This window comes from Nerophis lumbriciformis, linkage group LG18 (genome assembly GCF_033978685.3).
Source record: "Nerophis lumbriciformis linkage group LG18, RoL_Nlum_v2.1, whole genome shotgun sequence".
Taxonomy (NCBI): domain Eukaryota; kingdom Metazoa; phylum Chordata; class Actinopteri; order Syngnathiformes; family Syngnathidae; genus Nerophis; species Nerophis lumbriciformis.
The window spans coordinates 42,950,151-42,965,000 of record NC_084565.2 but is presented as its reverse complement, the minus strand read 5'-3'; the positions used below and the strand labels follow the sequence as shown (position 1 = coordinate 42,965,000).

The 14,850-nt window shown below is 38.3% G+C and overlaps 1 protein-coding gene across 1 annotated transcript in view; it reads right to left on the bottom strand.

The window, feature by feature from the left end:
• ptprfa (protein tyrosine phosphatase receptor type Fa) overlaps positions 1-14,850 on the bottom strand; it is a 429,990-nt gene that overhangs the window by 257,443 nt on the left and 157,697 nt on the right. The window contains exon 4 of the mRNA XM_061978426.1: positions 14,664-14,805. Coding sequence (XP_061834410.1) covers positions 14,664-14,805 — 142 coding nt within the window. The remainder of the gene's footprint in view (positions 1-14,663; positions 14,806-14,850) is intronic.

The window sequence follows — 14,850 nt, the reverse complement described above, 5'->3', positions numbered from 1 at the left end:
GTGAACAAGACTCCGAGGTACTTGAACTCCTCCACTTGGGGCAAGATCTCCTCCCCAACCCGGAGATGGCACTCCACCCTTTTCCGGGCGAGAACAATGGACTCGGCTGCGAACCGATCCGGTGAGAGCTGAAGATCCTGGCCAGATGAAGCCATCAGGACCACATCATCTGCAAAAAGCAGAGACCTAATCCTGCAGCCACCAAACCGGATCCCCTCAACGCCTTGACTGCGCCTAGGAATTCTGTCCATAAAGGTTATAAACAGAATCGGTGACAAAGAGCAGCCTTGGCGGAGTCCAACCCTCACCGGAAACGTGTCCGACTTACTACCGGCAATGCGAACCAAGCTCTGACACTGATCATACAGGGAGCGGACCGCCACAATCAGACAGTCCGAAACCCCATACTCTCTGAGCACTCCCCACAGGACTTCCCGAGGGACACGGTCGAATGCCTTCTCCAAGTCCACAAAGCACATGTAGACTGGTTGGGCAAACTCCCATGCACCCTCAAAGACCCTGCCCAGAGTATAGAGCTGGTCCACAGTTCCACGACCAGGACGAAAACCACACTGTTCCTCTTGAATCCGAGGTTCGACTATCCGGCGTAGCCTCCTCTCCAGTACACCTGAATAGACCTTACCGGGAAGGCTGAGGAGTGTGATCCCACGATAGTTAGAACACACCCTCCGGTTCCCCTTCTTAAAGAGAGGAACCACCACCCCGGTCTGCCAATCCAGAGGTACCGCCCCCGATGTCCACGCGATGCTGCAGAGTCTTGTCAACCAAGACAGCCCTACAGCATCCAGAGCCTTAAGGAACTCCGGGCGGATCTCATCCACCCCCGGGGCCTTGCCACTGAGGAGCTTTTTAACTACCTCAGCAACCTCAGCCCCAGAAATAGGAGAGCCCACCACAGACTCCCCAGGCACTGCTTCCTCATAGGAAGACGTGTTGGTGGGATTGAGGAGGTCTTCGAAGTATTCCCTCCACCGATCCACAACATCCGCAGTCGAGGTCAGCAGAACACCATCCTCGCCATACACGGTGTTGGTAGTGCACTGCTTCCCCTTCCTGAGGCGGCGGATGGTGGTCCAGAATCGCTTCGAAGCCGTCCGGAAGTCGTTTTCCATGTTGTTACCTGTCGGAATATTATCCAAAAAGGCATCACCTGTAAAGACATTGCCTATAAGGTAGGGTTGTACGGTATACCGGTACTAGTATAGTATCGCAGTACTAATGAATCAAAATCGGTACTATACTCTGTTTGAAAACTTCCCAACGGGCATGACGGTGCACCATCGCGTCATGACGTGACATTGCTGGTTTTACCAGCAGAGGAGCATGTTGGGCAGCGCACACACACAGAGTACTTACAAGCAGACACAGTGTGTAGACAGAAAAAGGGAGAATGGACGGCATTTTGGTGTAAAAAGTAAAGATAAAGGTGAAGTTATAACTCTAAAACGCCCTCAGGCATCAAATAAAGTGAATTTATTACAAGTATCATTATCACTGGAGGACGAGGAATAGCTAAACATGCTTCACTACACACCGTAGGAGGATACAATAGCTCACCGGCGTCACAATGTAAACAAACGCCATGGGTGGATCTACACCTGACATCCACTGTAGTGATATCAAGTACAATCTAGTCGATACTACTATGATTACATTGATATTTTTTAGCGTCACAAAATCTTTTTCCCTTTTTTAAAAAAATTCATGTTATGTTTATAAACTCAGGAAATATGTCCCTGGACACATGAGGACTTTGAATATGATCCTGTAACTACTTGGTATCGGATCGATACCTAAATGTGTGGTATCATCCAAAACTAATGTAAAGTATCAAAGAAGAGAAGAATAAGTGATTATTACATTTTAACAGAAGTGTAGATAGAACATGTTAAAAGAGAAAATAAGCAGATTTTAACAGTAAATGAACAAGTAGATTAATAATCCATTTTTACAGTTTGTCCCTCATAATGTCGTCACGGTTTTACGAGTAGAGGAGCATGTTGGGCAGCGCACACACACAGAGTACTTACAAGCAGACACAGTGTGTAGCCAGAAAAGGGAGAATGGACGGCATTTTGGTGTAAAAAGTCAAGATAAAGGTGAAGTTATAACACTGAAACGGCCTCAGGCGTCAAATAAAGTGAATTTATTACAAGTATCATTATCACTGGAGGACGAGGAATAGCTAAACATGCTTCACTACACACCGTAGGGGGATACAATAGCTCACTGACAACAATTTCGAGACAAATAGATTCTTGTGACATTTTGAGCCCTTGAAGGTCGTGCCCTTGCCCTGCGTGGCGTGCCTCAGCGCACGGCCGCGCGTGCAAACATGCGAGCCCCCCCCCCACACCCGGCAGAGAAAGTGGCAACCACACCGGGGAGGTCGTGACCCCTCAGCAGAAACAGGTGTGGACTCAGGCGCCCAAGCTAGACCTCAAAAGGGGGCTGTTGGGGGCCAGAGGTCACTTTACACCGGGCTGGGCGGTCGCCGTGACGACGGTGCCACCCAGAAAGGCCGCGGTAATTCGTCCACAGCAAAAGCAGATGACGGAAAAAGTCAACTAAAGACTATACATCCATTTTCTAGATCCTCGTTAGAGTCGTGGGTAAGCTGGAGCCTACCCCAGGTGACTCTCACTAATACGTTAGATCCACTATGGACTGGACTCTCACTATTATGTTAGATCCACTATGGACTGGACTCTCTCACTATTAGGTTGGATCCACTTTGGACTGGACTCTCACAATATTATGCTAGATCCACTTTGGACTGGACTCTCACAATATTATGCTAGATCCACTATGGACTGGACTCTCACACTATTATGTTAGATCCACTTTGGACTGGACTCTCACAATATTATGCTAGATCCACTATGGACTGGACTCTCACACTATTATGTTAGATCCACTATGGACTGGACTCTCACAATATTATGTTAGATCCACTATGGACCGGACTCTCACACTATTATGTTAGATCCACTATGGACTGGACTCTCACTATTATGTTAGATCCACTATGGACTGGACTCTCACAATATTATGTTAGATCCACTATGGACCGGACTCTCACACTATTATGTTAGATCCACTATGGACTGGACCCTCACTATTATGTTAGATCCACTATGGACTGGACCCTCACTATTATGTTAGATCCACTATGGACTGGACTCTCATTATTATGTTAGATCCACTATGGACTGGACTCTCACACTATTATGTTAGATCCACTATGGACTGGACTCTCACACTATTATGTTAGATCCACTATGGACTGGACTCTCTCACTATTATGTTAGATCCACTATGGACTGGACTCTCACACTATTATGTTAGATCCACTATGGACTGGACTCTCGCACTATTATGTTAGATCCACTATGGACTGGACTCTCTCACTATTATGTTAGATCCACTATGGACTGGACTCTCACACTATTATGTTAGATCCACTATGGACTGGACTCTCACACTATTATGTTAGATCCACTATGGACTGGACTCTCTCACTATTATGTTAGATCCACTATGGACTGGACTCTCACAATATTATGTTAGATCCACTATGGACTGGACTTTCACACTATTATGTTAGATCCACTATGGACTGGACTCTCACACTATTATGTTAGATCCACTATGGACTGGACTCTCACACTATTATGGTAGATCCACTATGGACTGGACTCTCACTATTATGTTAGATCCACTATGGACTGGACTCTCACACTATTATGTTAGATCCACTATGGACTGGACTCTCACACTATTATGTTAGATCCACTATGGACTGGACTCTCACACTATTATGTTAGATCCACTATGGACTGGACTCTCACACTATTATGTTAGATCCACTATGGACTGGACTCTCACTATTATGTTAGATCCACTATGGACTGGACTCTCACTATTATGTTAGATCCACTATGGACTGGACTCTCTCACTATTATGTTAGATCCACTATGGACTGGACTCTCTCACTATTATGTTAGATCCACTATGGACTGGACTCTCATACTATTATGTTAGATCCACTATGGACTGGACTCTCACTATTATGTTAGATCCACTATGGACTGGACTCTCACACTATTATGTTAGATCCACTATGGACTGGACTCTCACACTATTATGTTAGATCCACTATGGACTGGACTCTCACACTATTATGTTAGATCCACTATGGACTGGACTCTCACACTATTATGTTAGATCCACTATGGACTGGACTCTCACTATTATGTTAGATCCACTATGGACTAGACTCTCACACTATTATGTTAGATCCACTATGGACTGGACTCTCACTATTAGGTTAGATCCACTTTGGACTGGACTCTCACAATATTATGCTAGATCCACTATGGACTGGACTCTCACACTATTATGTTAGATCCACTATGGACTGGACTCTCACTATTATGTTAGATCCACTATGGACTGTACTCTGACACTATTATGTTAGATCCACTATGGACTGGACTCTCACACTATTATGTTAGATCCACTATGGACTGGACTCTCTCACTATTATGTTAGATCCACTATGGACTGGACTCTCACAATATTATGTTAGATCCACTATGGACTGGACTCTCACACTATTATGTTAGATCCACTATGGACTGGACTCTCTCACTATTATGTTAGATCCACTATGGACTGGACTCTCACAATATTATGTTAGATCCACTATGGACTGGACTCTCACACTATTATGTTAGATCCACTATGGACTGGACTCTCATACTATTATGTTAGATCCACTATGGACTGGACTCTCACTATTATGTTAGATCCACTATGGACTGGACTCTCACTATTATGTTAGATCCACTATGGACTGGACTCTCATACTATTATGTTAGATCCACTATGGACTGGACTCTCACTATTATGTTAGATCCACTATGGACTGGACTCTCACACTATTATGTTAGATCCACTATGGACTGGACTCTCACTATTATGTTAGATCCACTATGGACTGGACTCTCACACTATTATGTTAGATCCACTATGGACTGGACTCTCACACTATTATGTTAGATCCACTATGGACTGGACTCTCACACTATTATGTTAGATCCACTATGGACTGGACTCTCACACTATTATGTTAGATCCACTATGGACTGGACTCTCACACTATTATGTTAGATCCACTATGGACTGGACTCTCTCACTATTATGTTAGATCCACTATGGACTGGACTCTCACACTATTATGTTAGATCCACTATGGACTGGACTCTCACACTATTATGTTAGATCCACTATGGACTGGACTCTCTCACTATTATGTTAGATCCACTATGGACTGGACTCTCACTATTATGTTAGATCCACTATGGACTGGACTCTCACTATTATGTTAGATCCACTATGGACTGGACTCTCACACTATTATGTTAGATCCACTATGGACTGGACTCTCACACTATTATGTTAGATCCACTATGGACTGGACTCTCACTATTATGTTAGATCCACTATGGACTGGACTCTCACTATTATGTTAGATCCACTATGGACTGGACTCTCACACTATTATGTTAGATCCACTATGGACTGGACTCTCACTATTAGGTTAGATCCACTTTGGACTGGACTCTCACAATATTATGCTAGATCCACTATGGACTGGACTCTCACACTATTATGTTAGATCCACTATGGACTGGACTCTCACAATATTATGTTAGATCCACTATGGACCGGACTCTCACACTATTATGTTAGATCCACTATGGACTGGACTCTCACAATATTATGTTAGATCCACTATGGACTGGACTCTCACACTATTATGTTAGATCCACTATGGACTGGACTCTCACACTATTATGTTAGATCCACTATGGACTGGACTCTCTTACTATTATGTTAGATCCACTATGGACTGGACTCTCACATTATTATGTTGGATCCACTATGGACTGGACTCTCACACTATTATGTTAGATCCACTATGGACTGAAGTCTCTCACTATTATGTTAGATCCACTATGGACTGGACTCTCACACTATTATGTTAGATCCACTATGGACTGGACTCTCACACTATTATGTTAGATCCACTATGGACTGGACTCTCACACTATTAGGTTAGATCCACTATGGACTGGACTCTCACACTATTATGTTAGATCCACTATGGACTGGACTCTCACACTATTATGTTAGATCCACTATGGACTGAAGTCTCACACTATTATGTTAGATCCACTATGGACTGAAGTCTCACACTATTATGTTAGATCCACTATGGACTGGACTCTCACTATTATGTTAGATCCACTATGGACTGGACTCTCACTATTATGTTAGATCCATTATGGACTGGACTCTCACACTATTATGTTAGATCCACTATGGACTGGACTCTCACAATATTATGCTAGATCCACTATGGACTGGACTCTCACACTATTATGTTAGATCCACTATGGACTGGACTCTCACACTATTATGTTAGATCCACTATGGACTGGACTCTCACACTATTATGTTAGATCCACTATGGACTGGACTCTCACTATTATGTTAGATCCACTATGGACTGGACTCTCACTATTATGTTAGATCCACTATGGACTGGACTCTCACACTATTATGTTAGATCCACTATGGACTGGACTCTCACACTATTATGTTAGATCCACTATGGACTGGACTCTCTCACTATTATGTTAGATCCACTATGGACTGGACTCTCACACTATTATGTTAGATCCACTATGGACTGGACTCTCACACTATTATGTTAGATCCACTATGGACTGGACTCTCACACTATTATGTTAGATCCACTATGGACTGTACTCTGACACTATTATGTTAGATCCACTATGGACTGGACTCTCACACTATTATGTTAGATCCACTATGGACTGGACTCTCTCACTATTATGTTAGATCCACTATGGACTGGATTCTCACACTATTATGTTAGATCCACTATGGACTGGACTCTCACTATTATGTTAGATCCACTATGGACTGGACTCTCACTATTATGTTAGATCCATTATGGACTGGACTCTCACACTATTATGCTAGATCCACTATGGACTGGACTCTCACACTATTATGTTAGATCCACTATGGACTGGACTCTCACACTATTATGTTAGATCCACTATGGACTGGACTCTCACACTATTATGTTAGATCCACTATGGACTGGACTCTCACACTATTATGTTAGATCCACTATGGACTGGACTCTCACTATTATGTTAGATCCACTATGGACTGGACTCTCACTATTATGTTAGATCCACTATGGACTGGACTCTCACACTATTATGTTAGATCCACTATGGACTGGACTCTCACACTATTATGTTAGATCCACTATGGACTGGACTCTCACACTATTATGTTAGATCCACTATGGACTGGACTCTCACACTATTATGTTAGATCCACTATGGACTGGACTCTCACACTATTATGTTAGATCCACTATGGACTTGACTCTGACACTATTATGTTAGATCCACTATGGACTGGACTCTCACACTATTATGTTAGATCCACTATGGACTGGACTCTCACTATTATGTTAGATCCACTATGGACTGGACTCTCACTATTATGTTAGATCCACTATGGACTGGACTCTCACACTATTATGTTAGATCCACTATGGACTGGACTCTCACACTATTATGTTAGATCCACTATGGACTGGACTCTCACACTATTATGTTAGATCCACTATGGACTGGACTCTCACACTATTATGTTAGATCCACTATGGACTGGACTCTCACACCATTATGTTAGATCCACTATGGACTGGACTCTCACACTATTATGTTAGATCCACTATGGACTGGACTCTCATAATATTATGTTAGATCCACTATGGACTGGACTCTCACAATATTATGTTAGATCCACTATGGACTGGACTCTCACACTATTATGTTAGATCCACTATGGACTGGACTCCCACTATTATGTTAGATCCACTATGGACTGGACTCTCACACTATTATGTTAGATCCACTATGGACTGGACTCTCACACTATTATGTTAGATCCACTATGGACTCTCACACTATTATGTTAGATCCACTATGGACTGGACTCTCACTATTATGTTAGATCCACTATGGACTGGACTCTCACTATTATGTTAGATCCACTATGGACTGGACTCTCATTATTATGTTAGATCCACTATGGACTGGACTCTCACACTATTATGTTAGATCCACTATGGACTGGACTCTCACACTATTATGTTAGATCCACTATGGACTGGACTCTCACACTATTATGTTAGATCCACTATGGACTGGACTCTCACACTATTATGTTAGATCCACTATGGACTGGACTCTCACTATTATGTTAGATCCACTATGGACTGGACTCTCACACTATTATGTTAGATCCACTATGGACTGGACTCTCACACTATTATGTTAGATCCACTATGGACTGGACTCTCACACTATTATGTTAGATCCACTATGGACTGGACTCTCACTATTATGTTAGATCCACTATGGACTGGACTCTCACACTATTATGTTAGATCCACTATGGACTGGACTCTCACTATTATGTTAGATCCACTATGGACTGGACTCTCACTATTATGTTAAATCCACTATGGACTGGACTCTCACTATTATGTTAGATCCACTATGGACTGGACTCTCACACTATTATGTTAGATCCACTATGGACTGGACTCTCACACTATTATGTTAGATCCACTATGGACTGGACTCTCACACTATTATGTTAGATTAGAATATTCGCACCACAGGGAATGAGAAGTCATCCTTCACTGTGGTTCTAGCTTGCCATGCTAATGGCCAGAAACTTCCACCCATGGTGATATTCAAAAGGAAGACCTTGCCAAAAGAGACCTTTCCAGCCGGCGTCATCATAAAAGCTAACTCGAAGGGATGGATGGATGAAGAAAAGATGAGTTAAGGTAAGTTTACGCGAAGAGGCCGGCTGACTTTTTTCACGCAGCTCCGTCCATGTTGATATACGACTCCATGCACGCCCACATCACGCTGGTTTTTAATATATTATTAAAGTTTGACTGACCTATCTGACTGTTTTTTTGACATTCCTTTAGCGCAGTTAGATGCGGCTTATAACACGGGGCGGCTTATAGGTGGACAAAGTTTCGTGTTTGTTTGCATGAAGAAGCTGCGGAGCCTGGGGCGGGCGAGCAGACGTTATGGAGGAAGTCTAATAGGCTCCTGGGTGGTTAGCAGCAGCTTGTGCGGGCGTGTGAGAGTCAGTCCATCAATTAGACCGAGGACTACATGCTCGGGTTTGGGATGAGCGTTGCCTGCGGCGCGAGCTCCACTTGTCTGTCTGCAGACATTCCTAGAAGAAGCACATTCCTCGCCAAGATCCTGACACGTGGAACGCCACCGCCGGGTCACGTGACCACAGTGATTTTTAGTCCCCGTCCGATACCGAGTTCAATTCAGGCTGAGGTAAAAGGTGCACCTATTTGTGTAAATATACTATTAACATGTATAATAAGAACATAGCATAAGGAATACAACTAGGTCGTGGCCGAGCTAATACAACAGAAAAAAAATCCTACAAAGTACACAAAAATGGTGTTTCAAACCATAAAAAAAAAAAAGGAAATATGTAAAATAATAAAAGCCTTAGAATAATTAATTAATAAGAGCTACTGTTAGACCAAAAAGGAAAAAAGCAATATTAAAAAATTTAAGAAAAAAGCAAAAAATTGGACTCTAATGAGAAAACATTTTTAACTAATATAGAATAATAATATACTTATGCAACAAGGTTTTGTCTTTAAATATATAAAATATCTGTTTAAAGTGTTTTTTTTTAATTAAAATAAATAAATAAAAATGAACTAATTGGTGGAAAAAGTTTAGACACTTCTGATCTGAAATATTAGAAGCTTTCAAAACAAAAAATTTAATACACTTAAAAAACAAGCAAAGTTGAGTTAGTTTGAAAAAATAAAATAATAAAAAAATTATAATTAATTTGAAAAATTACAACAACCATATTAAAAGATCAGGCATCATTTTTGACACACTAGGCTATGCAGTTACACAATCATATTATTATTAGTAGTAGTATTATTATTACTATTATTTTATTTTTACAGGGTAAAAAAACAACATTAAAAGTGTAAGAAAAGAGCAAAAAAATCGGAATCTAATGACAAAAAACAGAACATTTTTAACTAATATAGAATAATAATATACTAATGCAACAAGGTTTTGTCTTTGAATATATAAAATATCTGTTTAAAGCGTTTTTTTTAATTAAAAAAAATAAATAAAAATGGCCCCCCATTGGTGGAAAAAGTTTAGACACTTCTGATCTGAAATATTAGAAGCTTTCAAAACAAAAAATTGAATACACTTAAAAAAACAAGCAAAGTTGAGTTAGTTTAAAAAAATAAAATAATTTAAAAAATTCAAATTAATTTGAAAAATTACAACAACCATATTAAAAGATGTAATGTGTAACATTTTTGAACAGGCATCATTTTTGACACACTAGGCCATGCAGTTACACAATCATATTATTATTAGTAGTAGTATTATTACTATTATTCTATTTTTACAGGGTAAAAAACAACATTAAAAGTTTAGAAAAGAGCAAATAAATCGGACTCTAATGACAAAAAACAACATTTTTAACTAATATAGAATAATAATATACTAATGCAACAAGGTTTTGTCTTTATATATAAAATATCTGTTTAAAGCGTTTTTTTTAATTAAAAAAATAAAAATAAAAATGACCCCCCATTGGTGGAAAAAGTTTCGACACTTCTGGTCTGAAATATTAGAAGCTTTCAAAATAAAAAATAGAATACACTTAAAATACAAGCAAAGTTAAGTTAGTTAGTTTAAAAAAAAATAATAATAAAAAAAAAATCTGAATTAATTAATTTGAAAAATTACAACAACCATACCAAAAAATTGAATGTACACAAACTTTTATTTACTTATTTATTTTTATTTTTTTGAACAGGCATCATTTTTAACACACTAGGTAATGCAGTTACACAACATATTATTATTATTATTATTATTACTGTTATTCTATTCTCAAAGGGAAAAAAACATTAAAATTCTAAGAAAAAGAGCAAAAAAAAAAATCAGTATATAATGAGAAAAAACTGAAAATGTTTAACTAATATTTAATAATAATGTACTTAGTCACCTATAACAACGTTTTTTCTTTAAATATATATAATATCTGTTTAAAACAATTTAAAAAAATAAATAAAAATAATACCAAAATGGCCCCCCTGATTCTTAACTTTTCAGTGAAAAAGCCTTCAAAATAAAAAATACAATATACTTAAAATACAAACAAAGTTTATTTATTTAATTTAAAAAAATAGATAACACTAACTATTAATTTGAAAAAATACAAAAACCATAATAAACACTTAAATGTGTAACATAATTTACAATCATATTATGATTATTAGTAGTAGTATTATTACTATTATTCTATTCTTACAGGGGAAAAAACAATATTAAAAGTGTAAGAAAAAGAGCAACAACAAAAAAAAAACGGGTATGTAATGAGAAAAAGCTGAAAATGTTTAACTAATATTTAATAATAATGTACTTAGTCACCTCTAACAAAGTTGTGTCTTTAAATATAAATATCTATTTGAAAGCATTTTTTTTATTTAAAAAAATATATACCAAAATGGCCCCCACTACTTGACTTTTCAGTATGAAAAAACAACATTAAAAGTGTAAGAAAAGAGCAAAAAAAATCGGAATCTAATGACAAAAAACAGAACATTTTTAACTAATATAGAATAATAATAAACTAATGCAACAAGGTTTTGTCTTTAAATATATAAAATATCTGTTAAAAGCGTTGGTTTTTTTTATTTAAAAAAATAAAATAAAAATGGCCCCCCATTGGTGGAAAAAGTTTAGACACTTCTGGTCTGAAATATTAGAAGCTTTCAAAATAAAAAATAGAATACACTTAAAATACAAGCAAAGTTTAGTTAGTTAGTTTAAAAAAAATAAAATAATACAAAAATTCTGAATTAATTAATTTGAAAAATTACAACAACCATACCAAAAAATTGAATGTACACAAACTTTTATTTATTTTTTTATTTTTATTTTTTTGAACAGGCATCATTTTTAACACACTAGGTAATGCAGTTACACAACATATTATTATTATTATTATTATTATTATTGTTATTCTATTCTCAAAGGGAAAAAAACATTAAAATTCTAAGAAAAAGAGCAAAAAAAAAATCAGTATATAATGAGAAAAAACTGAAAATGTTTAACTAATATTTAATAATAATGTACTTAGTCACCTCTAACAACGATTTTTCTTTAAATATATATAATATCTGTTTAAAACAATTTAAAAAAAATAAAAAATAATACCAAAATGGCCCCGCCCGATTCTTAACTTTTCAGTGAAAAAGCCTTCAAAATAAAAATACAATATACTTAAAATACAAACAAAGTTTATTTATTTAATTTAAAAAAATAGATAACACTAACTATTAATTTGAAAAAATACAAAAACCATAATAAACACTTAAATGTGTAACATAATTTACAATCATATTATGATTATTAGTAGTAGTATTATTAATATTATTCTATTCTTACAGGGGGAAAAACAATATTAAAAGTGTAAGAAAAAGAGCAAAAAAACAACAACCGGGTATGTAATGAGAAAAAGCTGAAAATGTTTAACTAATATTTAATAATAATGTACTTAGTCACCTCTAACAAAGTTGTGTCTTTAAATATAAATATCTGTTTGAAAGCATTTTTTTTTTATTTAAAAAAATATATACCAAAATGGCCCCCACTACTTGACTTTTCAGTATGAAAAAACAACATTAAAAGTGTAAGAAAAAGAGCAAGAAAAAAATAATGAGGAAAAAGGTGAAATGTCCTAACTATTAATTCATGTTAATATGCTGAGTCATCTATAATGCAAAGCTGACACAATATCTGTTTTTATCACTTAAAAAAAAAAAAATATATATATATATATATGTATATATATATATATATATATATATATATATATATATATACAGTTTCCTCCTCTCCCAGCTCGCTAGCCTCAATCTGAACCTTGGTATTTACCGTGATTAACCCATTTATGACGGACTGGCAGTGTGTCGCGCCTCGCCAAGGAGCAGCGAGAATACCAAGAAGCGCATATGCCAAATTTTCAAAGAGAACGGCCTACGGATCACGATTGAAGCCAACAAGCAAACCGTCAACTTCCTTGACGTCACTTTCAACTTGAGAAATAACAGCTACCAACCATTCACGAAACCCAACACAACACTCCAATACGTGCACCATGACAGCAACCACCCACCCACCACCACGAAAAGAATACCTACCGGACGGAATCAATAAAAGGCTATCGATGCTGTCATCTAGCAAAGCTGAATTTGACCAAGCAACCCCCCCGTACCAAAAAGCCCTTGATGAAAGCGGATACAATTTCACCCTCACCTATGAACCCACGCCAGGAAACCAGCCAAAAAAGAACAGAAAACGAAACGACATCATCTGGTACAACCCCCCATACAGCAAAAACGTCTCAACTAACATTGGACACAAATTCCTCAATCTGATTGACAAACACTTTCCCAAAGGCAACAGCCTAAGAAAAGTATTCAACAAGAACAACATTAAATTGAGCTACAGCTGCATGAACAATATACAACAAATCATCTCAAACCACAACAAAACAATTGCAAATGAGCCGTCGGCCCCCAGACAGAGCGACTCCAAAACCAACAAAGGCTGTAACTGTCGAAAGAAACCTGATTGCCCTCTCAACGGGGGGTGCTTACAAACATCAGTTGTCTACCAATCTAAGGTAATACGCAAGGACATTAACACATCCGACACATATGTAGGATTAACCGAGGGAGAATTCAAAACCAGATGGAACAATCACAAGGCTTCTTTCAGGAACAAAAACCTGCGAAATACCACAGAACTCAGCAAACACATTTGGGACCTCAAAGACAATAATGTTGAATATTCAATAACATGGCAAATTCTTGCATCCAGCACACCTTACAATAGTGGTAATAAAAGATGCAACCTATGCTTGAAAGAGAAACTGTTTATTATTTACCGTCCAGACCTGTCATCCCTCAACAAGCGCAGCGAAATTGTAACAGCATGCCGCCATAGACGGAAACACCTCCTAGGTAACACATGAGCCAATCACCACGCCCCTACGCCAGCCTGTACCCACCCACTCTGTGCCCTATATAAACCATGGTATGCGAATGCTCCCATTAAAATCTCCTGATGATTGAGGGTACCCCCCCTCATGAAACAGGCCTGTAGAGATGAAATAGTCTTGTGATTTTTTTCCCCCACACATACATATATATATATATATATATATATATATATATATATATATATATATCAATATGCCCCCCCTTACTTTGACTTTTCAGTATGCGGCCCTCGGTGGAGAAGTTTGGACGGCCCTGAACTAAAGTATCAAAAGTATGAATGTTTTTGATTTGATATTTGAGCGCAAAGATGTCATATTTGGATATTTCCGTATTTTCGCTCGCGGGACTCACCTTCCAGGACGGTGAGCTTGGCGCTGGTGTTGATCTCGCCCGCGCTGTTGGCGGCCGTGCACTCGTAGATGGCCTCGTCGCGGTGGGTCCTCAGCGGCTGGATGCGGAGGACGGAGCCCGAGCCGTCGTCGAACTCGATCACCTGATCGACAGAGAGAGAGAGAGACGCCGATTAGCTTAGCATTGA